Genomic DNA, 27,944 nt, shown 5'->3' on the forward strand with positions numbered 1-27,944 from the left:
TTGTAGTTGTATCATGAGGCTTAAATCACTGGTGAAGTCCTGCCTAGGTTCATCGGATCAAGGGCTTCGTAGAGAAATGTCTGTCAGGCTTATGGTGGCAAAGCCTCTGTCGTCAGCTTTGCCTTCTGGCTGGGACAACAATTTCCACTATTGTCTATTTATGTTAAGCCTGTAGGGGTGTTTTTGAAATTGAATTGATATAAATCTGTTAAAGTTGATTATTGGAAGGGCTAATACATCATGTACTGACGGTTTATATACTGCACCATGCTTTGATCCGATCATAGTGGCCCAATTCAAGCCCGTAAGCCCTGCATTGATAAAATGCATTTCAGGCTTGCTCAAATTTTGGAATTGTATATAGCAAGGCTTTTTCAAAAGTTTGGTGCCAAGCATTAATATAAGAATTCGGGCTTGTTCATACAAAAGTCTTATTTCGATGACCGTTATCATCTTGTAATTATTCATCACTCTTCTATAACTCTGGTTTGTATTGATATGAGACTTGTAGCTGTATCATGAGGCTTAAATCACTGGTGAAGTCCTGCCTAGGTTCATCGGATCAAGGGCCTCGTAGAGAAATGTCTGTCAGGTTTATGGTGGCAAAGCCTCTGTCGTCAGCTTTGCCTTCTGGCTGGGACAACAATTTCCACTATTGTCTGTTTATGTTAAGCCTGTAGGGGTGTTTTTGAAATTATTGTTATAAATCTGTTCAAGTTGATTATTGGAAGGGCTAATACATCATGTACTGACAGTTGGTATACTGCACCATGCTTTGATCCGATCATAGTGGCCCAAATAAGTTCAAGCCTGTAAGCCCTGCTTTGATAAAATGCATTTCAGGCTTGCTCAAATTTTGGAATTGTATATAGCAAGGCTTTTTCAAAAGTTTGGTGCCAAGCATTAATATAAGAATTCGAGCTTGTTCATACAGAAGTCTTATTTCAATGACCGTTATCATCTTGTAATTATTCATCACTCTTCTATAACTCTGGTTTGTGTTGATATGAGACTTGTAGCTGTATCATGAGGCTTAAATCACTGGTGAAGTCCTGCCTAGGTTCATCGGATCAAGGGCTTCGTAGAGAAATGTCTGTCAGGTTTATGGTGGCAAAGCCTCTGTCGTCAGCTTTGCCTTCTGGCTGGGACAACAATTTCCACTATTGTCTATTTATGTTAAGTCTGTAGGGGTGTTTTTGAAATTGAATTGTTATAAATCTGTTAAAGTTGATTATTGGAAGGGCTAATACATCATGTACTGACAGTTGGTATACTGCACCATGCTTGATCCGATCATAGTGGCCCAAATAAGTTCAAGCCCGTAAGCCCTGCATTGATAAATGCATTTCAGGCTTGCTCAAATTTTGGAATTGTATATAGCAAGGCTTTTTCAAAAGTTTGGTGCCAAGCATTAATATAAGAATTCGAGCTTGTTCATACAAAAGTCTTATTTCGATGACCGTTATCATATTGTAATTATTCATCACTCTTCTATAACTCTGGTTTGTATTGATATGAGACTTGTAGCTGTATCATGAGGCTTAAATCACTGGTGAAGTCCTGCCTAGGTTCATCGGATCAAGGGCCTCGTAGAGAAATGTCTGTCAGGTTTATGGTGGCAAAGCCTCTGTCGTCAGCTTTGCCTTCTGGCTGGGACAACAATTTCCACTATTGTCTGTTTATGTTAAGCCTGTAGGGGTGTTTTTGAAATTATTGTTATAAATCTGTTCAAGTTGATTTTTGGAAGGGCTAATACATCATGTACTGACAGTTGGTATACTGCACCATGCTTTGATCCGATCATAGTGGTCCAAATAAGTTCAAGCCTGTAAGCCCTGCATTGATAAAATGCATTTCAGGCTTGCTCAAATTTTGGAATTGTATATAGCAAGGCTTTTTCAAAAGTTTGGTGCCAAGCATTAATATAAGAATTTGGGCTTGTTCATACAGAAGTCTTATTTCGATGACCGTTACCATCTTGTAATTATTCATCACTCTTCTATAACTCAGGTTTGTGTTGATATGAGATTTGTAGCTGTATCATGAGGCTTAAATCACTGGTGAAGTCCTGCCTAGGTTCATCGGATCAAGGGCTTCGTAGAGAAATGTCTGTCAGGTTTATGGTGGCAAAGCCTCTGTCGTCAGCTTTGCCTTCTGGCTGGGACAACATTTTTTGGGACAATCAGACTTGGCTACAATGGTTATGAGCATAATATCTTGACTGAGTTTGTTAATAGTCAGATCACATGATTAACTCTTGGAGTTATTTATTGCCCTCTATTATTTTTTTACAATTTCTCTTCGTCTTTCTCTTACTTGAGCATTTGTTATAAAACTTGTATGACTATAATGGGCTTAATTTGAAGGGCATAATATCTCTCACAATTTTGATTAACAGTCTGAGCCTTAACCCTGGAGTTACGGCCCTTAAATTGTTCACAATTGACCATATTCTCTTTGACTGTCCTCTCATACTTGAGCACTCTTTCAAAACTAACTGGATTGTTAATGTACATATCAATGTGCATGTTTCAGTGAATGGTTCCCCAGTTGTGACTATGGCCAGCTCAGGTGGGAAGCCAATGGTTTCCAGCGTGATGTCCCAAGTGAAGATGTCATCAGGGATTCAGGGTGGTGCCCAGAACCCTGTACAGTTGCCAATGGGAACTGGAAACCAGGGGCAAAAGCCTGTCATGAGGGTCTCGCCCCTTACCGGACAGCACATGGGCAGTGATGGAATGGTGTTCACAACAGGTAAGATAATAATGTGACTGGAGGATGTGCTATGATGTCTGTGTTTTAGTTAGGCTACTTGTGTTAATTACCTAGTGAAACTAGTTGGACCCACCATTCCAGTTGAACTGGCAAATTTTTGCAAAATTACACTAGAACAAAACTTTAAATAGTATTTTAGTGAGGAAAAAGCTGGCAGTATATTGAATGTCTGCTAATATATCAAGCCTGATGCTAACTGGGCAAAAGCTGCTTGGATGATTAAAATGGCTAATAAAAAGTCATTGTTGGTTTGATTTTTCCCAAATGTATTGTGAACAAACAAAAGGTGATGATATAATAAGTGACGGGCGGACATAAAAATTATGTTGAGTGTCACTTTATCTGATTCTGTTTTTTAGCTCCCCTGGCCGAAGGCCATGGAGCTTATGTCGTCACAGATTGTCCGTCGTGAGTTCGTGCGTGCGTGCGTAAACTTTTACTTTAAACGACATCTCCTCTGAAACTGATAAGCGGATTTTGACAAAACTTCACAGGAATGTTCCTTTGGTGGTCCTTTACCAAAATTGCTCAAATGGTTCCGGTCCATTGCACAATATGGCCGCCAGAGCTAAAAATAGCAAAATCTTTAAACGACATCTCCTCTGAAACGGTTCGGCAGATTTTGATGAAACTTGACAGTAATGTTCCTTGGGTGGCCCTTTATTAAAATTGCTCAAATGGTTCTGGTCCATTGCACAATATGGCCGCCATAGCTAAAAATAGCAAAATCTTTAAACGACATCTCCTCTGAAACGGATAGGCAGATTTTGATGAAACTTGACAGAATTGTTCCTTGGGTGGTCCTTAACCAAAATTGCTCAAATGGTTCCGGTCCGCTGCACAACATGGCTGCCAGGGCAAAAAAATAGAAAAACCTTTAAAGAACATCTTCTCAGAAACCGATGATCAGATTTTGATGAAACTTAACAGAAATGTTCCTTGGATGGTCCTTTATCAAATTTGCTTCAATGGTTTCGGTCCACTGCACAAGATGGCCCCCAGAGGTAAAAATAGAAAAACCTTTAAACGACTTCTCCTCAGAAACCGATGATCGTATTGCAATGAAACTTGACAGAAATGTTACTTGGGTAGTCCTTAACCAAAATAGCCCGAACAGTTCTGGTCTGCTGCACAACATGGGCACCAGAGCTAAGAATAGAAAAAAACGTTAAACTACATCTTCTCAGAAACCGATTATCAGATTTTGATGAAACTTTACATAAATGTTCATCGGGATGCCCTTTAACCAAAATTGCCCAAATGGTTCCGGTCCGCTGCACAACATGGCTGCGAGAGTTAAAAATAGAAAAACCTTTAAGGACTTCTCGTCCGCAGTCTTCACGAAAAACATTTTAACCTACTAGCCAGTTGGACTAGCATAATGGCATATTTTACTAGTCCGAATGACAATCTAGTAGTCCGACTATTTTGCCACATTATAAAACTGTATGCTTGAGGTAAATACCTATTTCAATTGAGCAGCTTGCAGTTTGAGTAAACATTTCTTTATTATGATGCTCATGCAGTGATAGGGAGTGACATCCTTCTGTTGGGAATAGTGCTCCTTGTTTTTCAGAACCTATGGGTACTATGTAAAAACAAAAGGCATCTTGCTTGAATAGACTGTAATAATATCAACATGGTTAGAAAAGAAATGCCATGCTTTAATAGCTTTGATTACATTTTACTACTGAATTACCTCCCTTTAATAGAAAAAAAAATAATGTCTTAATTTTTCACGTATAGCACCTTTAAATAATTTTTAAACAATAATAATTTATGAGTAAACATATAAGCATAAAGTTCTCACAAAAAGATCAATTTAAAAACCTTACATTTATACATAGGAAAGTATATATAGACTGAACATTAATTTTCGTTTAAGTGACATTCTGAAAGTTTATGAAACAGCTATTTTTAGTAACTTAAATGGCCGAAAAGTGTAAGTGAAACACCAAGTCGATTCTATCTCGTCAGTTCTTGTTCAGGTTAGATATTTGCTTCATAATCTATTCAGATTAAATGTTAACCAATGATCAGATTTTGATGAAACTTGACAGAAATGTTCCTTGGGTGGTCATTAACCAAAATTTGTTAAATGGTTCCAGTCCACTGCACACCATGGCTGCCAGAGCTAAAAAATAAAAAAAAACTTTATACGACTTGTCGTCGAAACCGATGACCTTTTTTCGATAAAACTTGACAGAAATGTTTGTTTGGTGCTCCTTTACTCAAATTGCCCAAATCATTTCGGTCCACTGCACAACATGGCAGCCAGAGCTATTAAAGTAAAAAAATTTTTTAAATAACTTCTCCTCAAAAATTGATGATTGTATTTCTATGAAACTTGACGAAAATGTTCGTTAGGTGGTCTTTGCTTGAACCTTTTGGCCAGTGGAGCACAGGCACTGATGTGCCTCTTGTTTGTGTTGCATGAGTGCTTTGCAAAAAACGATATTGTTGAGGGGTATATTCGCATTTGCTTATTTGATCCATGCAAAATAGTTACCTTATAATGGCTATTGTTGGTAATTTGGACTCATATTGGCTGCAACCAAGCATCAACAGTTCACTTGTTTGCTGATGTCTGTTATGGCCTTAGAACAAGCTTTAGTAGCTAGGACTTATTTACCAACATTGGGCAGACTTCATTTCTGTTTAGTGGTTGCATAAGTCTAACAATCATTCAATTATAAGGGTAAAAGTGGCATAATAAAGAAACTTATAGTTATAGAAGGTTATATTTTAGAACATTGTCCGGATTTCCCACATTTTAATTATGAAAAATTCCCCAAAATTAATTAATCACTAATTAAATAGTTAATATAACCCAAAAGGGTGATATTTGACAGTGATTCTAAAATGTAAAAGAGAAACAATCGGTTTTTTATACATTTCAGCATCGACTACCTCGAGTACCTCCTATGTGATATCGGGAGCGGGAAAGCCCCTGTCCTCTGTCACCCCGTCCTTACAAATGATCAAACACCTCGAGGCGAAGAAGAAAAGGTGCAGTCAACAGGATTTCTTCATGGTAAATTTAAGACAGAAAGATGCAGTTTGTTGTTGTAAAACTTTTCTTGGATTCAAGTGTTTCACAACTTTACTCTTGTGGTCTTTGATGTTGTTTAGCTGTGGGTTGATATGAAATATATTTTTCAAGTTGCTTATTTGATCCATGCAAAATAGTTATCTTATAATGGCTATTGTTGGTAATTTGGACTCATATTGGCTGCAACCAAGCATCAACAGTTCACTTGTTTGCTGATGTCTGTTATGGCCTTAGAAGAAGCATTAGTAGCTAGGACTTATTTACCAACATTGGGCAGACTTCATTTCTGTTTAGTGGTTGCATAAGTCTAACAATTTTTCAATTATAATGGTGAAAGTGTCATAATAAAAGAAATTTGTGTCGAAGCACAGAGTCACTGCAGTAGCTTTACATGTTATTCTGGTGCTAGTGTTCTCGTAGAGTTAACGTCAGTATTATGCACCAGTCTGACTTCATAGATTGGCTGGTCACCTTAACCTGAGACATTAATAATTTTATGATTAATAATTATTGTAAAATAACTAGATTCATATCGTCACTTCGGTGAAACTTTCGAAGCACAGAGTCACTGCAGTAGCTATCCATGTTATTCTGGTGCTAGTGTTCTCGTAGAGTTAGCGTCAGTATTATGCACCAGTCAGACTTCATAGATTGGCTGGTCACCTTAACCTGAGACATTAAAAACATTACCAACATTGGTCAGACAAGAGCTGCTCAATGGCTATTCTAACGTTTTGCTTTTTTAAACCAAACAGATTAAAAAAAAAAATGTTGACAATGTTCACTGCAGTAGCTGTACTTGTTTTTCTGATGCTAGTGTTTACGTAGAAATAACAGCACTTTGATGCACTAGTCATAACTTTATAGATTGCTCGTCACCCTTCAAACTTTTCCAACATTGAGTCATGAGCTGCTCTGTGGCTAGTTTAATTTCAAATCAAACCTGCAGAATAGGAAAACGAGTGTCGAGACACAGAGTCACTGCAGTAACTATATTTGTTATTCTGGTGCTAGTGTTCTCGTCGAGTTAACGTCAGTATTATGCACCAGTCAGACTTCATAGATTGGCTGGTCACCTTAACCTGAGATAGTTCTTTTGATTCATCATTCTTATTGTGAAGTTTTTAACTGTAACATTCGAAGCACAGAGTCACTGCAGTAACAGTTCATGTTATTCTGGTGCTAGTGTTCTCGTAGAGTTAACGTCAGTATTATGCATCAGTCAGACCTCTATAGATTGACTGGTCACCTTAACCTGAGACATTATTTGTGTGATTCATCATTCTTATTGTGAAATAACTAGTTTCAAACGGTGTCACTATATTGCAACTTTCGAAACACAGTCACTGTAGTAGCTTTACTTGTTATTCTAGTGCTAGTGTTCTCGTAGAGTTAACGTCAGTATTATGCACCAGTCTGACTTCATAGATTGGCTGGTCACCTTAACCTGAGATAGTTCTTTTGATTCATCATTCTTATTGTGAAGTTTTTAACTGTAACATTCGAAGCACAGAGTCACTGCAGTAACAGTTCATGTTATTCTGGTGCTAGTGTTCTCGTAGAGTTAACGTCAGTATTATGCATCAGTCAGACCTCTATAGATTGACTGGTCACCTTAACCTGAGACATTATTTGTGTGATTCATCATTCTTATTGTGAAATAACTAGTTTCAAACGGTGTCACTATATTGCAACTTTCGAAACACAGTCACTGTAGTAGCTTTACTTGTTATTCTAGTGCTAGTGTTCTCGTAGAGTTAACGTCAGTATTATGCACCAGTCTGACTTCATAGATTGGCTGGTCACCTTAACCTGAGATAGTTCTTTTGATTCATCATTCTTATTGTGAAGTTTAAACTGTTACATTCGAAGCACAGAGTCACTGCAGTTACTATATTTGTTATTCTAGTGCTAGTGTTCTCGTAGAGTTAACGTCAGTATTATGCACCAGTCTGACTTCATAGATTGGCTGGTCACCTTAACCTGAGATAGTTCTTTTGATTCATCATTCTTATTGTGAAGTTTTAAACTGTTTCATTCGAAGCACAGAGTCACTGCAGTTACTATATTTGTTATTCTGGTGCTAGTGTTCTCGTAGAGTTAACGTCAGTATTATGCACCAGTCTGACTTCATAGATTGGCTGGTCACCTTAACCTGAGATATTATTTGTGTGATTCATCATTCTTATTGTGAAGTTTTAAACTGTTACATTCGAAGCACAGAGTCACTGCAGTTACTATATTTGTTATTCTGGTGCTAGTGTTCTCGTAGAGTTAACGTCAGTATTATGCACCAGTCTGACTTCATAGATTGGCTGGTCACCTTAACCTGAGACATTAATGACTATGATTTATAATTCTCATTGTTAATTAACTGGTTTCAAACTATGTCACTTTAGTTCAACTTCCTACACACAGAGTCACTGCAGTAGTGCTTGTTATTCTGGTGCTAGTGTTCCCATTAATTTAGGTTCAGTATTATGCACCAGTCAGATCTATAGATTGGCTGGTCACCTTAACCTTAGACATTATTTCTATGATTGCATCATTCTGATCATGAAAAGTTTTCAAACTATAACATTTCAAGCACAGAGTCACTGCAGTAGCCATGTTATTCTGGTGCCAGAGTTGCAGTAGAGTCAGTATTTTGCACCAGTCGGACCTATTTGGATTGGTTGGTCACTTTAACTCAGACATATTTTTGCTTATATGTCAGTTATGACTCTGATATGAGTTTTTCCTTGCTTTTAACTCCAGGAGTAATGATAGATGGTAAAAATAATAGTAAAATGTAAACAAAAATTGATTAGATCACATTTTTTTTATACAAAGTTATTTATCAATATAAATAGGTCAAACATGTTTTATGAACATTTCAGGAGCCCTTGTTCGACAAAAAGCAGAAAGCTAAGCAAGAGAAGCTCAAGTACATTTCTCGAACAAACAAAAATCATTGTGAAAAGAAACCAGTGTACGGGCAAGATCTGTGTGATGCTGTGAACATTTTCAAAGACCCATACTCTAGTAAATCATATAGAAATCGTGACTTGACAAAGTGGCAAGGTCCAGGACATATACATTGTTACTGTGCTAAAAATTGTGATCAACCTAAACACCCCAAGTATTTATGGAACCAAACCTCAGTGCTTTCAGACTTCATTCACACTCCGGAACAATACCTAGAAGAACTTCAAGATGTATTAGAAAGGTAACTAATAAATCTTCTGAAGATGACATGTGAAAAAATTGTGCATTTCCTGCCACCATTTTCCACCTAAACAAAAACTTGTAACTGGCAATTGTGTATGGCATTCAAGTTATGTTTAACCAGAATAAATTCTTAGTCTGTTTATCAGATTTTAGTTGACATTTTTGATTGGTCATTGTGTTAATGTTACAATTTGTTCATTGTTTTGCCACTAAATGTATACAGGTAACTGTGATTTGCTCTCTTGCAGGTTTGTGTTTGCCACTCCGCCATTGCAATGCCCACCTATCACGATGCACACTTCCCATCCCCCTCCCTCCTACCTGTCCAGGGAGGCTGCCCGGGATGCACTGATACGTTCAGAACTATCGCCAAGGACAGTCAACTACCACAAGATAAGCACAAAAATGACAGTCCAGTTTCCAGAACTCCGGCTTATTCAGTATGATTGTGGTAAGTAATGCCAGAGCTCAAAATAAGCACATGGTATCAAACAAAGCTTTATCATTTAGAATGACTACTGGATAGAATCTCTGGTATTATAGATCAAGGAATTTCATTGATTTCTCTACACAAGAGCCTTTTGAATCAAAACATATAACCAATTTAAGTCTGACATGTATAAAAAAATTCATATATGACTTTACAAAAAAAACACTGCAATGATGTATAATCCATGATTTTTTGATTAAAATAAAACAAATTTTCATGTTATTGTAGGAAAGTTGCAAACACTGGATATCCTGTTGCACAGGTTGAAGTCTGGGGATCATAGAGTCCTAATCTTCACCCAGATGACCAGAATGTTGGACATTCTAGAGGCCTTCCTTAATTACCACGGACACCGCTACCTCAGGCTGGATGGAACCACCAAGATTGAGGCCAGACAGGTACCTTTACCTTTCAATATGTGTGCCACAAAATTTAATTTCCTTGGTTTTAGAAGCCAGATAGATGCATTGGCTTTTATTAAAGATATGTACAACATATGGGGTGTTTAAAAAGAAATGGTACCAGAGGCAGAAAATATACTCATTTTTAGCTCTACTGGCCAAAGGCCAGAAGAGTTTAGGCGATGGGAATGTGTACGTAGTATGTGCATCCGTGTGGTCGTGCGTTCGTGCGTCTGTAAACAATTGGTTGTGAACACGATTCAGTCTTCAGTTTTGAGTGTATCTCGATGAAACTTGTACAGTATCTAGATATCCATTAGAGCTCGGTTCCTTTCGAAAACTAGCCAGATCCGCCCATAAATGCCTAGATTATGGGCCATGAAAGTTTTAAAGAAATGCTTTCTATTTTTAGCCAGGTCTGCATGAGCGAATTCTATTTTTAGCCAAGTTTACATGTAAATTCAAGTCTAGAGTTAAGGAAGACAATTTGCAAGTCTAGGATTTTGAGAGACAATTTGCTTTTCGCTTCTGCAGTTGATTTTGTGAATTACTCTGCATTGTTCTTGTTGAAAGCCCAAAGGCCATTTTTAGCTCACCTGTCACATAGTGACAAGGTGAGCTTTTGTGATCACAATTTGCCCGGCGTCCGTCCGTCTGTCTGTAAACTTTTACTTTAAACGACATCTCCTCATAAACCGCTTAGCCAATTTCATCCAAACTTCACAGGAATGTTCCTTGGGTGGTCCCCTTTGAAAATTGTTCAAAGAATTGAATTCCATGCAGAACTCTGGTTGCCATGGCAACGGAAAGGAAAAACTTCTTCTCCAAAACCACAAGGCCTAGAGCCTTAATATTGGGTTTTTAGCATCATCTAGTGGTCCTCTACCAAAATTGTTAAAACTATCCCCCTGGGGTCAAAAATGGCCCCGCCCCGGGGGTCACTTGTTTTACATAGACTTATATAGGGAAAACTTTAAAAATCTTCTCAAAAACCACAAGGTCTAGAACCTTGAAAATTGGTATGTGTCATCGTGTAGAGGTCCTCTACAAAATTTGTTCAAATTATTCTCTTGGGGTCAAAAATGGCCCGCCCCAAGGGTCACTAGTTTTATTACATAATGTTATATGTAGTAAATCTTTAAAAATCTTCTTCTCCGAAACTGTAAGGCCCAGGGCTTAAATATTTGGTATACAGCATCATCTAGTGGACCTCTACCAGATTTGTTCAAATTATTGCCACAGGGTCAAAATTGACCCCGCCCAGGGGGTCCTTGTTTTTACGTAGTGTTATATAGTAAATCTTTAAAAATATTCTTCTCCAGAACTGTAAGGCCAGGAGCTTAGATATTTGGTATACAACATCATCTTGTGGACCTCTATCAAAGTTGTTCAAATTATTGCCACAGGGTCAAAATTGGCCCTGAAAGTTATTATACCCCCCAAAACAAAGTTTGGGGGGGTATACTGGAATCGGGTTGTCCGTCCGTCTGTCCGTCCGTTTTTTTTTTGTCTGGGATTCATCTTTGTCGTTATTGAACAAATCTTTTTCAAACTTTCAGATATTAATGGCCATGATGTAAACTTGCGCCTCTGTGAAATTGGTACGGGTCACATGACCCTGACCAGAGTTATCTCCCCTTGATGTGTTAAAGTAGGCAAAATAAGCCCTGTCCGGGATTCATCTTTGTTATTATTCAACAAATCTTTTTCAAACTTTCAGAAATTAATGGCCATGGTGTAAAATTGCGCCTCTGTGAAATTGGTACAGGTCACATGACCCTGACCAGAGTTATCTCCCCTTGATGTGTTAAAGTAGGCAAAATAAGCCCTGTCCGGGATTCATCTTTGTTATTATTCAACAAATCTTTTTCAAACTTTCAGAAATTAATGGCCATGATGTAAACTTGCGCCTCTGTGAAATTGGTACAGGTCACATGACCCTGACTGGAGTTATCTCCCCTTGATGTGTTAAAGTAGGCAAAATAAGCCCTGTCCGGGGTTCATCTTTGTTATTATTCAACAAATCTTTATCAAACTTTCAGAAATTAATGGCCATGTTGTAAACTTTCGCCTCTGTGAATTTGGTACAGGTCACATGACCCTGACTGGAGTTATCTCCCCTTGATGTGTTAAAGTAGGCAAAATAAGCCCTGTCCGGGATTCATCTTTGTTATTATTCAACAAATCTTTATCAAACTTTCAGAAATAAATGGCCATGTTGTAAACTTTCGCCTCTGTGAATTTGGTACAGGTCACATGACCCTGACTGGAGTTATCTCCCCTTGTAGGCAAAATTAGCTTTGTCCGGCCTAACTCCAGGGCAAACAACCTAGACATGGAGGGGTGGGGGTTATTCGTTAGCCTATGGCTTACAGTTCTAGTTTGTTTTTATATAGTCTTATATAATAAAACTTTAAAAATCCTCTTCTCCAAAATATAAGACCTAGAGCTTTCGTATTTGGTATATAGTGTTACTTAGTGGACCTACACCAAAGGTATTCAAATTATTGTCCCGGGGTTAAATTGGCCTTGCTCAGGGGTCATTTGCTTTTACATTGTCTTGTCACTTAAACATCTTTTCCTCTGAAAGTAAAGGTCAGAATGACTCCATACTTGATATGTAGCATCCTTACATGGTCCTCTCTCAACTTTGTTCAAATGGTTTTGTTTGGCCCCTTTTAGGGGTCACCAGAGCAAAAAATAGAAAAACCTTTAAACAACTTGATCTTATTAACTGCTTGATGGATCTTTAAGTCTGAAGCATCCTAGCATGGGCCTCTGTCAGGTCTTTTCAAATAATTTTGTTTGGCCCCTTTTAAGGGCCACCAGAGCTCTAATTAGTAAAAAAAACATTTTCTTCGCATGAACCCCTTGATAGATCTTCAGCAAATTTTGTTTGGCCCGGTTGCCATGGCAATCTAAAGGAAAATGTCAACAATTGATTATAATCATCTTCTTCTCCTAAACTGCTTTGACAATTTTGATGAAACTTCATAGGAATGATCCTTGGTTGGTGCTTTTTCAAAATTAATTCCATGTAGAACTCCGGTTGACATGGCAACCTAAAGGAAAAGTGTCAACAATTGGTTACAATCATCTTCTCCTAAACCGCTGGGACAATTTTGATGAAACTTCATAGGAATGATCCTTGGTTGGTGCTTTTTCAAAATTGTTCAAAAAAAAAATAATTCCATGCAGAACTCTGGTTGCCATGGCAACCTGAAGGAAAATATAGGCTGTCGTGTCCGCGCTGTGACTTTCTCTTATATGGACAGATTTTAAAATGACTTGCCATATGTTTTCGACATACCAAGACAACGTGTCGTATGCAAGACCCATGTCCCTACCTCTAAGGTGAAAGATACACTAAGTGTTTATTCACAATGGAATGCTGAATATGAGGACATAAAGAGTGTTGGCTGTCATTTAGTATGATTGTGGTTTTTTCTATGCTCAGAGGCAATTTAATATAACTTGCAATATGTATTTGACACACAAAGGCAAGATCAACTTTTTGTGTACTTGTTCATAGATCAATGTCACATTGGGGGGCATTTGTCACATACTTTGACAGCTCTTGTTCAATATTCTTTGAGAAACAAGCTATATTAATAACAAAGGTTAAACTCTTTTACTCAGGTGAGTGATTTAGGGCCATCATGGCCCTCTTGTTTAGCTTTAAGTTCTGTAGTTTGTGCATTCATCTTAACAAAATTGGTTGTGAATGTTTAATTTATGCACCTGGTGTCATTACTGGCCACACCCAGGGTTCACAGGTTTGGTAAACATAAATCTGGAAAGGTTTGAAAATCTTTTTTGTGTGTTCGTGCATCCATCTCGGCACAATTGATTGTGAATGTTTGTTCAAATTGATCAATGTTGTCCTAGGATGCCCTTGACTTTGACCTTTTGACCAACTTTTTTTTAACTTTTAAAACTACAGAAATTTTTACTATGAGTACAGTTTTGAAAGCATTTTTTTTTTGTCAGATGACTTTTACTTGGCACATATTAAAATAGTTCATGCAACTAATCTGCTTACAATACTTTCTGGGCTCAGATGTTGTACGTGCTATGTTTTCAGGTAACCCAAACACAAAACATAAAGTATATGTCTGTTGGTTTTTACCCATACATACATGCTCTGGATTGATATGACCACAAAAGCCATGCCAGTAGAGCATAGGCCCTTTTGGGCCTCTTGTTTTTTGAAACAGCCCATATAGATTTAAAAAGAAGTGTGCACCATCTTACTACTGGTAACAGTGGTATATTAGTCTTGTTTTGAGTGTCAAATTACCCTATCTGTGAAGTTATTTGTGAAACTCCTACATTTCAGCACCTGATGGACAGGTTCAATGCTGATTCTCGAATCTTTGTGTTCATCCTGTCAACTCGCTCAGGTGGTGTCGGAGTGAATCTGACAGGAGCTGACACTGTGATATTCTACGACAGTGATTGGAACCCAACCATGGACGCTCAGGCTCAGGACAGGTGTCATCGTATTGGCCAGACCAGGGATGTCCATATATACAGGTATGCAAGAAGATGAATGTTGGAGTTGACTCATTTGCATGTTCGAATGATCAGTGAAATGTAAACCATTGGACTGGACAGTTTTATTTGTACCTTCAAGCCTAGACATTCTCATAGATTTTAAGTGATGTAGAATTACTATATTAGTTCTTGATTTAGTAAAAATTCCATGTGTTTGCGAATGACTCCGTCTTGGTACAGTGGTCGAAATAAGTAAAAGTTGATAAGCCAAACAATTTTTAAATATTTTTCAGGTTTCCGACATGTGTAAGTTTTCTTTGTATTCTCTGAGGCAAACAGTTAAGTAAGTCTTATTTTCAATGTTTGCCTTTGTTCACTAGGTTGGTGAGCGAGCGGACAGTGGAAGAGAACATCCTGAAGAAGGCCAATCAGAAACGCATGTTAGGAGATATGGCCATTGAGGGTGGAAACTTCACCACTGCATTCTTTAAACAGGTAAGCCCCATTGATAACATTATGCATATTGGTGTCTAAACTTTCATATTGTTAGGTTTTTAGTGCAGCAGTGCATATTGTTAGGTGTTCAGTGAAGCAGTGGGCATTTTCTTGTAGGATTAATTGGCGCATTAAACATCATTCTGATTGTAATTTTTAATCTTGTCTAATCATGGGGTAAAAATTACATTGTAGATTCTTCTAAATTGTATCTTAGTTTTTACTTTTTGTTAAGACTTAATAAACTATTACTGAAGTACAGGCATTTAAACTGTTAGGAGTCGTTAGATTTTGTTTTATTTTTCCAGAACACAATATCAGAGTTGTTCACAGAGCCATCTGGGCTGGACTCTTTGGTGAAGGAGAAAGAAGAAGAAGAAAAGGAGAAACAAGACAGAACAAGTCGAGCACAGCGCAGACAAGAACAGAAAAAGTCTGATCCAACCGAGCAGGTTGCTTTACAGCAGTTTGAGAAGGTATATATAGTGACTTTGTAAAACAGATGTTATTAATTTGTGGTCGAAACACAGAGTCACTGCAGTAACTGTCCATGTTATTCTGGTGCTAGTGTTCTCGTAGAGTTAACGTCAGTATTATGCACCAGTCAGGCCTTGATAGATTGACTGGTCACCTTAACCTGAGACACTATTTGTATTATTCATCATTCTTATTATATTATTCATCATTCTTATTGTTCAGTTTTTAACTTGAACACTTGAAGCACAGAGTCACTGCAGTAACAGTTCATGTTATTCTGGTGCTAGTGTTCTCGTAGAGTTAACGTCAGAATTATGCACCAGACTTTATAGATTGGATGGTCACCTTAACCGGAGATTAGTTCGACATGAATTATCATTCTTATTATGAAGATTTAATTTATAACATTTGAAGCAAAGAGTCACTGCAGTTACTATACTTGTTATTCTGGTGCTAGTGTTCCTTGTCGAGGTAACGTCAGCAGTATGCACCAGTTAGATTTTAAAAAAGATTGTCTGGTCACCTTAACCTGTGATTGTAGAAATATACATTGGTCAAACCACAAACTAGTAAAAGGAATTAGTTTATTTTGGTCGAGACACAGAGTCACTGCAGTAGCTATACTTGTTATTCTGGTGCTAGTGTTCTCGTAGAGTTAACGTCAGTATTATGCACCAGTCAGACTTCATAGATTGGCTGGTCACCTTAACCGGAGATATTTCTGTTAAGATTCATCCTTCTTGTTTTGAAGTTCTTAACTGTAACATTCGAGACACAGTCACTGCAGTAGCTTTACTTGTTATTCTGGTGCTAGTGTTCTTGTAGAGTTAGCGTCAGTATTATGCACCAGTCTGACTCAATAGATTGGCTGGTCACCTTAACCTGAGACATTATTTCTCATCATGAAAAGACTGTAGTTTTCAAACTATAACATTTCAAGCACAGAGTCACTGCTGTAGCCATGTTATTCTGGTGCTAGTGTTGGCATAGAATTAGTATGAAGCACCAGTCAGACCTCTATGGATTTGCTGGTCACTTTAACCTGAGACATATTTTTGCTTATTTGTCAGTTATGACTGGAATACGAGTTTTTCCTTGTTGGTCACCTGAGATAGTTCTAATATTTTATGGAATTATTGTACATGCCAATCAATAGTTATGAAACGACAGCTTGAATTCCATAAGGCAAAATTTGAGACAGAAGCAAGCAATATGGTCTGTTCATGGTTTGCTGATGTAAGTTTACGGTCAATATCATGCTCACCTTTTCCAGGCCTTGGCCAATACGGAGGACGAGACAGATCGTGTTGCAATAGACCATGTTAAAGATGAGCAGAAGGAAGAGTTGGCAGAGTTTGATGAGAACATTCCGTGGGAGGAGGGCGATAGAAAAGGAGAGGACGAATCGCATGTGGAAGTAGAGCTGGCCATGTTAGATAAAGAGGTAGGGGTTATGTTATAAAAATATAGTGTAATAAGAGGAGTATCATACATCTTAAGCCTTCAGAAAAGCGTTGACCATCTTGTTTCCTTTCCAATATTATGCTGATACCGGAATTCTCTGATATTGTAGCGATTGGTTTAATGGATTGGTTTATTATACCCCCACAAACGAAGTTTGAAGGGGTATATAGGAGTGAGCTTGTCGGTCTGTCGGTTTTCATGGTTTCCGGACGATAACTCATGAAAGGCTTGACAGATTTGAAATTTTTTTACACAGGTGTAACATCAGAAAATACAGGTCAAGTTCGATATTGGGGCTGGTGGGGCCAAGGTCAAGGTCACTGTTACTAAAAATAGAAAAACGGTTCCCGGACGATAACTCATGCAAGGCTCGACAGATTTGAAAAAATATTGGTACACAGGTGTAACATCAGAAGATACAGGTCAAGTTCGATATTGGGGCTGGTGGGGTCAAGGTCAAGGTCACTTACTAAAAAAAGAAAAACGGTTTCCGGACGATAACTCATGAAAGGCTAAACGGATTTGAACAATTTTTGGTACACAGGTGTAACATCAGAAGATACAGATCGAGTTCGATATTGGGGCTGGTGGGGTCAAGGTCACTGTTATTAAAAATAGAAAAATGGTTTCCGGATGAACTCATGAAAGGCTTGACAGATTTGAACATTTTTTGATGCAAAGGTGTAACATCAGAAGATACAGGTCAAGTTCGATAGATCCTTCAAAAACTAAATGAGCAAATATTTACCTTAAAAGTAATTGACACTTGGAAAGATGAACAAACAAAATAAATCCAGCATGCTTCATTTGAACCAGATGCCAGTGGAATACCAGTAGAACTAAGTATGGCATATTTGCCACAGTAGTGCTTACTACAAATATTGACCTGTCAGATGGACTTGTTAATTCGGCTACAGGAACAGTCCCGGGATTTATTCCCAGGTGGATAAGGATGCAAGCCCAAATATGTACTTGTAAAATTTGATGATGATCATGTTGGAAGAAAAGCTCGTGAATGCTCTAGATGTCTTATTCCAGAAGAGATCAGCTAGTTTTTCTTGTCAGCAGTGTAACTTCTAAATTACTCAACAGATTTAAATAAAACAATATATGCATGATGAAAGAAGATGCAGTGTGCAGTAACCTTGGAGGTATGGCCTCTTCAAAGAAATGGTTTGCCATTCCTGTGTCCAGGCGGCATTGGGGGTATTTGTCACTCCTATGACAGCTCTAGTTTGTGTTGTTTATAGTGAAATAGGGAACGTAGTTTATAAGAAAATATTTTTATTTCAGTTGACACCCATTGAGCGGTATGCTGTGCAATACACTGAGCAGATGATGGAACCAGTCAATGAAGAGGAATTGAAAATAGCAGAGGTTAGCCAACTAATGGTGTTGTTTCTAGTTTTGATACAGTTGAAATAAGAAATGGCTGGCCTGGATCTCTTTGTCTGTGGTGCTGTTTCTGTTGTTTGAAATGGTCCCCATACTATGGCAACATTGATTATATTGTTACTTGTTAACATGAAGTTGCGCATCGTATCTTGATATACATGAACATGTATGTTCCAACTTCAAAGTGTTTTCTCCATTTATAACCTTTTGATGCTCCCTTTTGTAAACAGGGGCACATAGCTTTGCAAACAGTACTTGCCTTGTATCTAAATAAGTTAAAAGACATAATTCATGCAGATATGATGAACAATAAAATTCCAAAACAACCCCTAAACAATGTATGTATACAAAATATAAACACCATATAACTTATCTATTGTCCTTTTGCAGGAGGACATTGAGACTGTCAAGAAGGATTGGGAACTGAACCGACTGAAGGCTCTGAAGGAGGAAGAGGAGAGAAGAGCTGAAATGGAGGAGGACGAGATGTTGTACACCTACAGCCGGGATGACGCCTATCAACAGGTGAAGAAACGTAACCGGCAACTTGCTAGCGAGGCTCGTAGAGCGGCCGCAGAGGCCCAAGCCCCGTCTTCATTTCTGTCGCCCAGGAAGGCCACCCTTAGTGGCGCAGGGGTGGATGGGGATGACGAGGAGTCGAAAAAGAAGCAGTGGGTCTATAGGACGCCAAAGATCATTAAGGACTTGGTTCATAATAGGAATAATCCTGTTACGACTGTGAATGATGATGATAGGAAATCGAAAGGGAGAGTTGTTGGGTTTGATGATGAGGAAGATGTGGATGTTGAGACAGTAGATATGATTGAGGAGTCTGGTCAGAAAGTTAAGAGAAAGTCTGATAAGGTTGTTGTTAAGAGACCCAGGAAACCAAAAGGCACTTCTCCTGCTAAGGTTCCAAAGCATGCATACTCTTTTGCAGTATGTTCTACTGAGGCAACCAGGCTTGAGTCATTGCCTGGTTATAGTATGGCCCAAATGAGAGAAGGCTTGCTTCAGAAGCTTCATTCCCCTCCCAAATCTGCTCCTGATAGGGCCAACATATTTGAGCAGTTTGGTGTGCAAGGGCCTCCGCCTTTGGTGGGCACCAATGTGGTTCAGTCCCCCGTGCACAATCCTCTAGCAGGTAGTACAGTACGGCTGATCAACACACCTCAGGGTAGACAGATGGTGGTTGTGAATTCCAGTGTAGCCCAGCAGCAGCAACAACAACAACAACAGCAGCAGAGTTCACCACAGAATGTGATTCTCCTTCAAGGGATGCAAGGTTTTCCCCAGGGTATTGTTGTTGGTAACAACATTCTTTCACTGCAGGGCAATCATATTGGACAGTTGTCAAGGCCAGGGACTCCTGTTAGTCTCCAGCAGGGCCTTAGGATTGTGAATACTCAGCAGGTTGTAAATTCTAAATTAGGTCCGAGAATCGTCTCCCCCGTCGTAGCTAACCAGCAGCAGTTACAGAATCAACAGCAGCAGATACAAAATCAGCAGGCATTGATTCAGCGTCTTATTTCCAACCAGCAACAGCAGCTAGCTGCCAATCAGGCACAAGCATTGAACCCTGGCTTGATGCCTGGAACGCCTATTCAGATCCAGCAGTTGAGTCAGCAGTCTTCTCCCCCAAATCAGCAAGTTGTTGGTCCAGCTCATATTCGCCTCACCACTCCTTTAGTTCATGCCTCTGGGGGTCAAATGGTGACCATTCAGTCTGCTCCTACAGCACATAGGAAATCTTCCACTCAGACCATAGCTAACCTGATAGCGGCAGGGAAAGCAGGAGCACCAAGGCAGACCCCACCACCATCCCCACAGTCTAAGCTGCAAGCTCCCCAACAGCCAAGGCCAGCTTTCAGTATTCCTAATTTGGCAAAGATCATGCGGGCTCAGAGGCCATGTTCTGGTACCTCTGGTGGTGCAAGCATTGTTACCTCCAGTCATTCTCAGGTGCGTGTGAATCCAGATGTGGCCAAGTTGGTTGCTTCCCATATACAGAACATTGCTTCCCACCCTAGTCACATGCATTCAGGTCAGGGTGAACCCCAACCCACATTTGTGTCCACAACTAAAGCTGCCAGTCCAGCTGTTGTGAATGTTTCATCTGTTGGTGTGTCAAGGTCGCAGAGTCCTGCAATTGTCAAGGTTGTTTCTGTGTCCAGGACTGGGAGTCCTTCCAATGTAAGCGGTGCGGTGAAGACGCCGATGACAACGATGCAGAGAGGGAATAGTCCACTAGCCACTATCAACATTAAAGGCTTGCCTCCAGGTGTGTCCATTCCAGCCAGTCTTGTAAATTCTTTGGTTTCTGGTTCCATTGGTGGGATATCTAAAGGCACAATTCGTGCAAATGTGCCGCAAGCTACCCCACCCACACCTGTGAGGACTGTTGTGAAGGTCAGCAATCCCCAAGAATTTGGCATACATGTCAATGCCCAACAGGCATCCCATCCCACCCAACTTACCCAGGTTGTTCATAATCATGTTTCTGCTGTTGAGTTTGCCAATGTTGCAAGCCCATTGCGTTCTGTGGCCCCAGTTTCAGCTGCTTCGAGCCCACCAGTCACCATGCAGGCATGGTCAAACCCAAATCTTGTTATCCGCACCCGACGTGCTGCCGTGAAACACCCAGCCACGCCTACAGGCCCTGCTCCACAATCCCCTCTCACTCCCAGGGTCAATGGTCCCCCTCTTGTACTTGAAGCTCGGGCTAGCCCCATCTCTAATGGGCCTCTATCTCTGGGCAATCATGTAACATACATACAACAGGCTCAGATACCAACAGTTGTTAAGCAGCTTGAAAAGCAACAATTGTCTGAAGAGACTAATGGTGGTGTAGATGTTATTGAAATAAATTAAAATTTGTAATTCTTTGTACATTTCCAAAGCATTGAGTGCTGTTATTGTCTTTTTTCAATTCATTGTGAAAATTATTATTGTAACAAATGGTCTTGAAGGCCATATGAAGTCTTTCATTTAACTTTCATTTGTATATGCATGATCAAGAATCCAAAACTGTGTTAAACATTTGCATTATGTATTCCTGTTACAAATTACCATCCTGCATTTGCCATTTCTTACAATGTGTTCATAGTTCAGTGTGTGTGGAGAAGTGTAAATATTTGAGTGTAAATGTTGTTAAGGCTAAGTGCAGATGATTGTGGATACTAAATTTCACCATTTGCTAATTTTCATATTTGTTTCCTAATTTTTATTTCATGTATATTATTTTTGTTCCGACAGTTTTGAATTACGGTTGTCTTGACGAAGGTCAATGAATATTTTCACATTATGGTTTTTGCTTTTTTTTTAAAGATTAAATAGCATGAAGTCTAATACATTTTTATAAATTTTGTACACTCATTTTGATTTGATATCTGAATGTAGATGCATAACTGTAAGCTGAAATTCCATGAATTATTAATTCTGGACCTGGCAATAAGCAAATGATGGACATTTAAAAAGTATTTTGGTGCTTAAGTGGATATGAGGAATATTTTTCGTTTATAGATTGTTTTCATCTGCATTGATGGAAATGGTTCAAATTGTTTAAGACAGAGCCTTGAAGTTCATCATTTCCTTATTGTTGGATTGATTGTATGTAATTTGTTAACACTTTCTTGACCTTGTTTTCTGTTACATTTGTCAATGATCTATTGTCAGAAAATAAAAAGGTAAAACCATTTGCCTGCATCTTTTTAATCCCATCTTGTCTCATTGTGAACGAATGCAAAAGAAAAGCTTATAATTATATATCTTATATGATAAACAAGAGCAAAGCTATTCTTTCGCAAGGATGTTTTGGTGAGCCCTCGAAATTTTGCCTGTATCTCAATTCACATGGCTCTTCTTGATACAACTCAGTTTTGGTTGAGGGACAGGAAATTTTATTTGTTTAAAAAAAGTCCTGAAAAATATTGATAAATAGTCCTCACCAAAATAGTTTCCAATGAGCACATGGGATTTGAGATGCAGACATTATTTCTGGCTGTAAAAATGCGGAGTTGGTGCTAGAAGTTATCAAAGTAGAAATGAATGATCATGTCTGTGTCTTGCATTGAAAATACAATATTTTTGTGGCCTCAAGTTGACCAGGCTTCTCATCTGATCATGTGAAACCTAGACATGTCACCCTACATTGAAAGGTAGATGTCTAATCACTGGAATATTCCACATAGTTGCCCTGAATGTATCTTGCTGTTGCTCAGAAAGGGATTTCAAATGTGACTGGTTTCAAACTCTTTATTTGCAAGAACCTTTTGCCTGAAAGGTCAAGGTCACATGGGATATATTTAATGCCTTTATTTCGAGGTGCATATACAAGCTGTTTAGATAACAGTCTCTCACAAAGGATTGGAAATATCTGGCCTCAAAAGTCAATCTCCTGCAATCTCACTAGCATGCACCTAGTGCAAGGTCAAGGTCACCCTAAGAGATCATACCTTAGAATGTTAACATATTCCTGTGCATAAATGAGCACATCATTGATTAATGGAATGCGTTGACAGAAAAAAAAAAATGAATGCCTGAAAGTAAATATTAATAATAAGATTAATTTGAGGACTACTTCTTAAAGTGAAAATACCACATTGAATGGTGCTGTAAAAAGCACATAGTTCATTGTAAGTCCTATACAGCCAACATCACAACTAGTTGTCAATGTGAGGTTCAGCAATATTTATATATGCTATTTTTACGCCAGAAAGGTTTTACAGACACTTGGTAGCCAATAGATTGTTGACAGACTGCTATGTTGAGTCTGATGTTTAACTCTCGATGTTCCAGGTGTTCTTGTCGGATCTCGACCATGAACAAATGCCTGTAAGTATACTGTTTATCACTAATTGGCATTTAAAAGTTGATGGTATTGTATGGATAGAAGCGCTTGGTTGGAAGGGTTTTACTTGTATAAATTTAGTTGGGAGTACTGAGCAATGCAAAATATACTAGATCTTAGAGAATATTGAAGCTGTTATTGAAGTGAAAAATGCATGATGATAAAAGTGCAAGATTTAAGGGATCGCCATAATACATATTGGTGTGAAGGATCAATCCCAGTTTAAAGGTTGTTAGTATGTATTTATAAAAATAAATGTTTTAATGTGATACAGTCACATTACCTTTTATTTCGTGTAAGTACATACTTAAAAAAACTGTTTTAGTGATCTACATTATATTGTGTGAACTACCCACTTACACTGTTCATATCTACGGCTTTTCCTGATTAAAAGAAGTAACTACTGACTGCTGATTTACTGAAATAAATGCAATAGCAAATTTGAAGTAAACTGCCTTCTCATTGGACAAAAATATTATGTTGACAACTAAATGGCTAAGGTTCAATATTTAGCAAGCACAATACATGGTCTTTCCAGATATGTGTGGGTTTGAAAACCAAACATTTTATGTTTTTTTAGCAGAATTTAGTGTTAAAACATTTACATTCAAAGCCTCAGGTGCTTCAAGATCAGGAATATGTTCATGTTCTCAAATGAGCATTGGACACTTCAATCAATGATGTCTTGTGGCTTGGTGATGATTGTATTGATGAAGTATTTTAAAAAAGATATTTGCAGTTATGTGACCAGAAAGTGGATTTAAATTTGTTTGTTTTTTCAATTTGATAAAATATTTCTGCATAAATTTTTTTGACTTCTCATTACACCTTAACATATAGCAAGGAATGCTTGTTTTACTCTTGCAAAATATTGTACCGCAAGACACCATTAAATTCAAAACATAAAAAAAGGTCTTATGTATTGTGGAAAGCCAGAAGAAGGCCTTGGGATTGTGAAAGTATGAAATGGCTAGAGTATGTGTTGACCTAGAGTAATTTTTTCTTACTTAGATGTGGTCGCCGCCTACTCCTCCCCATGACGACAATGATGTGTACATGGATCAGACACTTTACTTCTTGTACGAGCCGACAGTGATGCCTGAGTCCCAGTTGCCGCCTGTCTACATCAGGAAGGAGAGGAAGAAAATCAAAGTGGAGGCCATCACTAGTAAGTTCACGTTTACATTATGACTGTACATGTCAACAAAGACTACACATCCCTTCGAAGATGGACCAGAGCAGTGATGTGTCTGTGGAGACCTCACGGGTGGACAAGAGCAGTGACCTTGCAGATAAGGGGATAAGTATGCCAATAATTTACTTCCATCCCTTTGAAGAATGGAGAAGAGCAGTTATGGTAATGTGTCTCTTGAGACCTCATGGATGGACAAGAGCCGTGACCTCACAGATAAGGGGATAAGTATTTACTACGGGGAGAAATAATTGGCTTTGTTCTAGTCTGTCACTTGTACAATCTTACCTGTCAACTATATGATTAAACTAAATAGTTAAATTGACAACAGTAGCCTTGTTTACAGATTGTATATATATTGACTAAATGCATCTGTTATACAGCCCGCAAGCAGAAACAGAAGCGTGAGGAGCAGCCCAGAGTGCCGCGCTCACTATTTGATCGAGCTAATGCCCAGCTGCAGCGTCTCAGGCGTGACGCAAAACTGCAGAAAATGAAGATGGGTAATCTGAAGCAGTACCGGCCGGCTATCCCTACCCTGCCACCCCGACAGCCTGTCATGGAGCAGACTGCTGACCATCCGGAGTGGCTCATTCACGAGGACTGGGCTCTACTACAGGTATGGAAACAAAGCTTCAGTTGCAACTACAAGTTTGCTTCAGTTAAAGATAAGACTATGGCAAAATTGTTGTATTTTAACATTTCTCCTCTGAATGGATCATAAATAAAGTAATTTATGGCTGACAGTGGATATATAATCTCAAAAGATATTTCGATATAAGACCTTGGAAGCTTTTATGTTAATAGATAATTTGTGTTTTATATTTCATAGGCTGTGCAGAGCTACTTTGATGTACCCCTGAACCTGATGATAGTAAACCCAGCACACACTCCTAACTGGGACCTTGTAGCTGATGTTGTGAATAGCTGCAGCCGTGTGTATCGTTCCCCGAAACAGTGCCGACTTCGTTACGAGTCTGTGATTATTCCCAGGGAAGAGGGCAGAATCATGTACGATATGACGCCACGGAAACAGAAGAAGCAGAAGGGCATCTATAAAGTGGTATGTAAAGCGTATGAAATTGGTTTTGCTTTATTGTTAGTGGATACAGCTTGGTAACTTAATGTTGCATATGCCTGCAAGATGTGGTAGATCAATTGTAATTCTGAACAGATGACTATATAGAAAAGATTGATAGTTATAGAAAATATATTTTGCTAGTAACAAATGGTTATGGAAGATATCTTGGCCTATGATCTGGCATCATAAAGTGTCTGAATAAAATGCATATGTTTAACATGGCTGTATAATATACTCTTTAAAATGATCTAAGTTGATTCATCTCTCTCGCAGTCAAAGGGTAACAGAGCAATGAAGACGGGTCAAATATACAGCCAGGACAACAACAACGGCCTGACAATCCTGTACTCCCTGAGGTTTGACTCCACCAAAAGTATAGCTACCAAGAGACCTCCCACCATGCGCCAAACACTTGTAAACCCCACCATGAAGAACCCCAAACATGCAAGTGTACTACAGGAGAACAATATACAGTATGAGCAGCCTCTGAACCCGATGCAGGTGGCAGAGATTCGAGCCCAGAGAATACAGAGGGAAAAGAAAGAAAACCAGACTAAGGTTGGTGTCTCTTAAAATTTTAGTATTCTGTACATGTATAAGCAATTATGGTGCTTCATATTATGAAATTCTTCTTTTCACTGCATTTTAGCAAAGGTCCATACAGCAGTGTGCATTAAGGATCACACTAAAATACTGGTAAAATTATTATGTAAAACAGCATCAGAAGTCCAGGTGTGCATAAAATAGTAAATGGTCGTCCTCTATTTCTAGCAAGCTGCAGCGGCAGCAGCAGCAGCAAGTGACCAGACTACAGCAGTGGCAGGTACCCAGCGTGTGGTCCAGCAGGGTGTGTTGACCGTATCCCAGGGTCAAGCCACACCCACCATTGTTGCCATGTCGACAGCAGTCACTGCTGCCCAGCTGGCTACCATCTGCACATCTGCTGGAAATGCTGCCACTGTACTGGTATGTATTTGATTAGTTAGGTAATTAGTATGCTTACACGCATAATTTTTGAACCAATGTTCATTTTCAGAGTCAAAATTCTAACAGGAATAACCAGAAACCAAATTATGTACTTTCCTCATTTTCTCTGCTCATGGGCCACTATTTTGAAATTTTGAAGATTGAGTAGTTAAGGTGGAGTTTGTTTTGATGTGTCTAAAAAATTGAGTAGTTAAGATGGGAGTTTGTATTGCTGTATCTAAAAGATGAATTGTAAAGATGGAGTTTGAATTGCTGTATCTAAAAGATTGAGTAGGAAAGATGGAGTTTTTTTATGTATCTATTTACACTCGCACTCTATAAGCCTTCATGATTTATTTTTGTTACTGGAATAAAATGAAAAGATCTATTTAAATACTTGTATATAATGTATATTCTTTTCCTTACAGACTGTGACCGGCACCCCTCTAGCCCAGGCCACATTGCGAGGGCGCGTACAGGAGATCCCAGGCACAAATGTTGTGGGCCAGGTCGGGGCGGGCGTATCCCAGGTACGGGCCCATCTCCCGACATCTGTCACTGCTGTTACTACCTCCCTCACACAGATACAACTTGCACAGAGGATCACTGCAGCCACAACACTGGCCTCTGGTGGTAAGTATTATATCATAGACATGCTAAGTGTGGTGAATTTCTGTTCATACCAGAGTTATATTTCTTGAACTGTGCTCAAAACTTAGTCTAAATCAAAATATGTTGCTGTATTGTGGGTTTAGAAGATACACTCAAATTTGCTTGCTCTCATTATGTTAAGAAATCTTGCATGGACAACTTCTAATACAGACAGGGGAACAACACAGAATTTACAATCTTGGCTTTGAGAATGTTCTGAAATCTATAGATTCACATTGTACAACATAGAAATGGATTATGGAATGCCATTTAAAACTTTTTACTCTCAGCTACAGTTCAGCAACAGCTGCAGGCCACTGGTAAAACCCTGACCCCAGCCCAGTTCCAGGTACTGCAGCAACAGCAGCACCATCAGACCTTGCTACGACAACAGAAACAACAGAACCCTGCTTTGCTACAGCAACAACAGTTGCGGACCATGCAGAAACAGCCTACTGTGGTAGGAACATTTCTGACTAAGCTTTCAGACAATGCGAATGTCCGTCGGACAGTCGGACATGTCCGGTATATTTCCATTTTGACCGACGAAACTTTTGTTTTGGTCGGTCACAATGTCCGGTGAAAAATTACAGTCAGCACCGTTAAATTTTCGGAAAATTTACTTTCAGTTTCTAAATAAATGTTCATAGTAATTTTTAACTATTATATCATGATTATTCAGCATGTTAATCCGAGTATCACTATTTGTAAACCCCGTTTTGCACATGTTTCCGTAAAAGCCGAAAATACACGTAAGGTTCCGATTTCAGCTCGCACTCTGGTACTTTTTAATAGACGGAATTTTACGGAAATGTTCGGAAATTACAAAATTCCGTATGTATTTATTTCAGCCAATTGGTTCCCGGCAATCGTGTTAATTTAAATATGACGATGAATATACCGAGCTGACACTCTTTCCGCTCTGTTTAACATTGCCAATAACAAGAAC

At 38.8% G+C, this 27,944-nt stretch overlaps 1 protein-coding gene across 4 annotated transcripts in view; it reads left to right on the forward strand.

Annotated features, from left to right (window-relative positions):
* Window positions 1–27,944, forward strand: part of LOC128232197 (helicase SRCAP-like) — a 72,637-nt gene that overhangs the window by 39,959 nt on the left and 4,734 nt on the right. For all 4 annotated transcript variants that reach the window (XM_052945607.1, XM_052945609.1, XM_052945608.1 and 1 more), the window contains 19 exons: window positions 2,536–2,754; window positions 5,676–5,809; window positions 8,707–9,035; window positions 9,286–9,488; window positions 9,756–9,925; window positions 14,268–14,464; window positions 14,806–14,920; window positions 15,229–15,396; window positions 16,671–16,841; window positions 18,155–18,238; window positions 18,647–18,781; window positions 23,054–23,089; window positions 24,117–24,273; window positions 24,681–24,916; window positions 25,130–25,360; window positions 25,652–25,936; window positions 26,150–26,344; window positions 26,773–26,977; window positions 27,286–27,455. In XM_052945607.1, coding sequence (XP_052801567.1) covers window positions 2,536–2,754; window positions 5,676–5,809; window positions 8,707–9,035; window positions 9,286–9,488; window positions 9,756–9,925; window positions 14,268–14,464; window positions 14,806–14,920; window positions 15,229–15,396; window positions 16,671–16,841; window positions 18,155–18,238; window positions 18,647–18,781; window positions 23,054–23,089; window positions 24,117–24,273; window positions 24,681–24,916; window positions 25,130–25,360; window positions 25,652–25,936; window positions 26,150–26,344; window positions 26,773–26,977; window positions 27,286–27,455 — 3,440 coding nt within the window. The remainder of the gene's footprint in view (window positions 1–2,535; window positions 2,755–5,675; window positions 5,810–8,706; window positions 9,036–9,285; window positions 9,489–9,755; window positions 9,926–14,267; window positions 14,465–14,805; window positions 14,921–15,228; window positions 15,397–16,670; window positions 16,842–18,154; window positions 18,239–18,646; window positions 18,782–23,053; window positions 23,090–24,116; window positions 24,274–24,680; window positions 24,917–25,129; window positions 25,361–25,651; window positions 25,937–26,149; window positions 26,345–26,772; window positions 26,978–27,285; window positions 27,456–27,944) is intronic.

Source organism: Mya arenaria, chromosome 4, assembly GCF_026914265.1.
Source record: "Mya arenaria isolate MELC-2E11 chromosome 4, ASM2691426v1".
Taxonomy (NCBI): Eukaryota; Metazoa; Mollusca; class Bivalvia; order Myida; family Myidae; genus Mya; species Mya arenaria.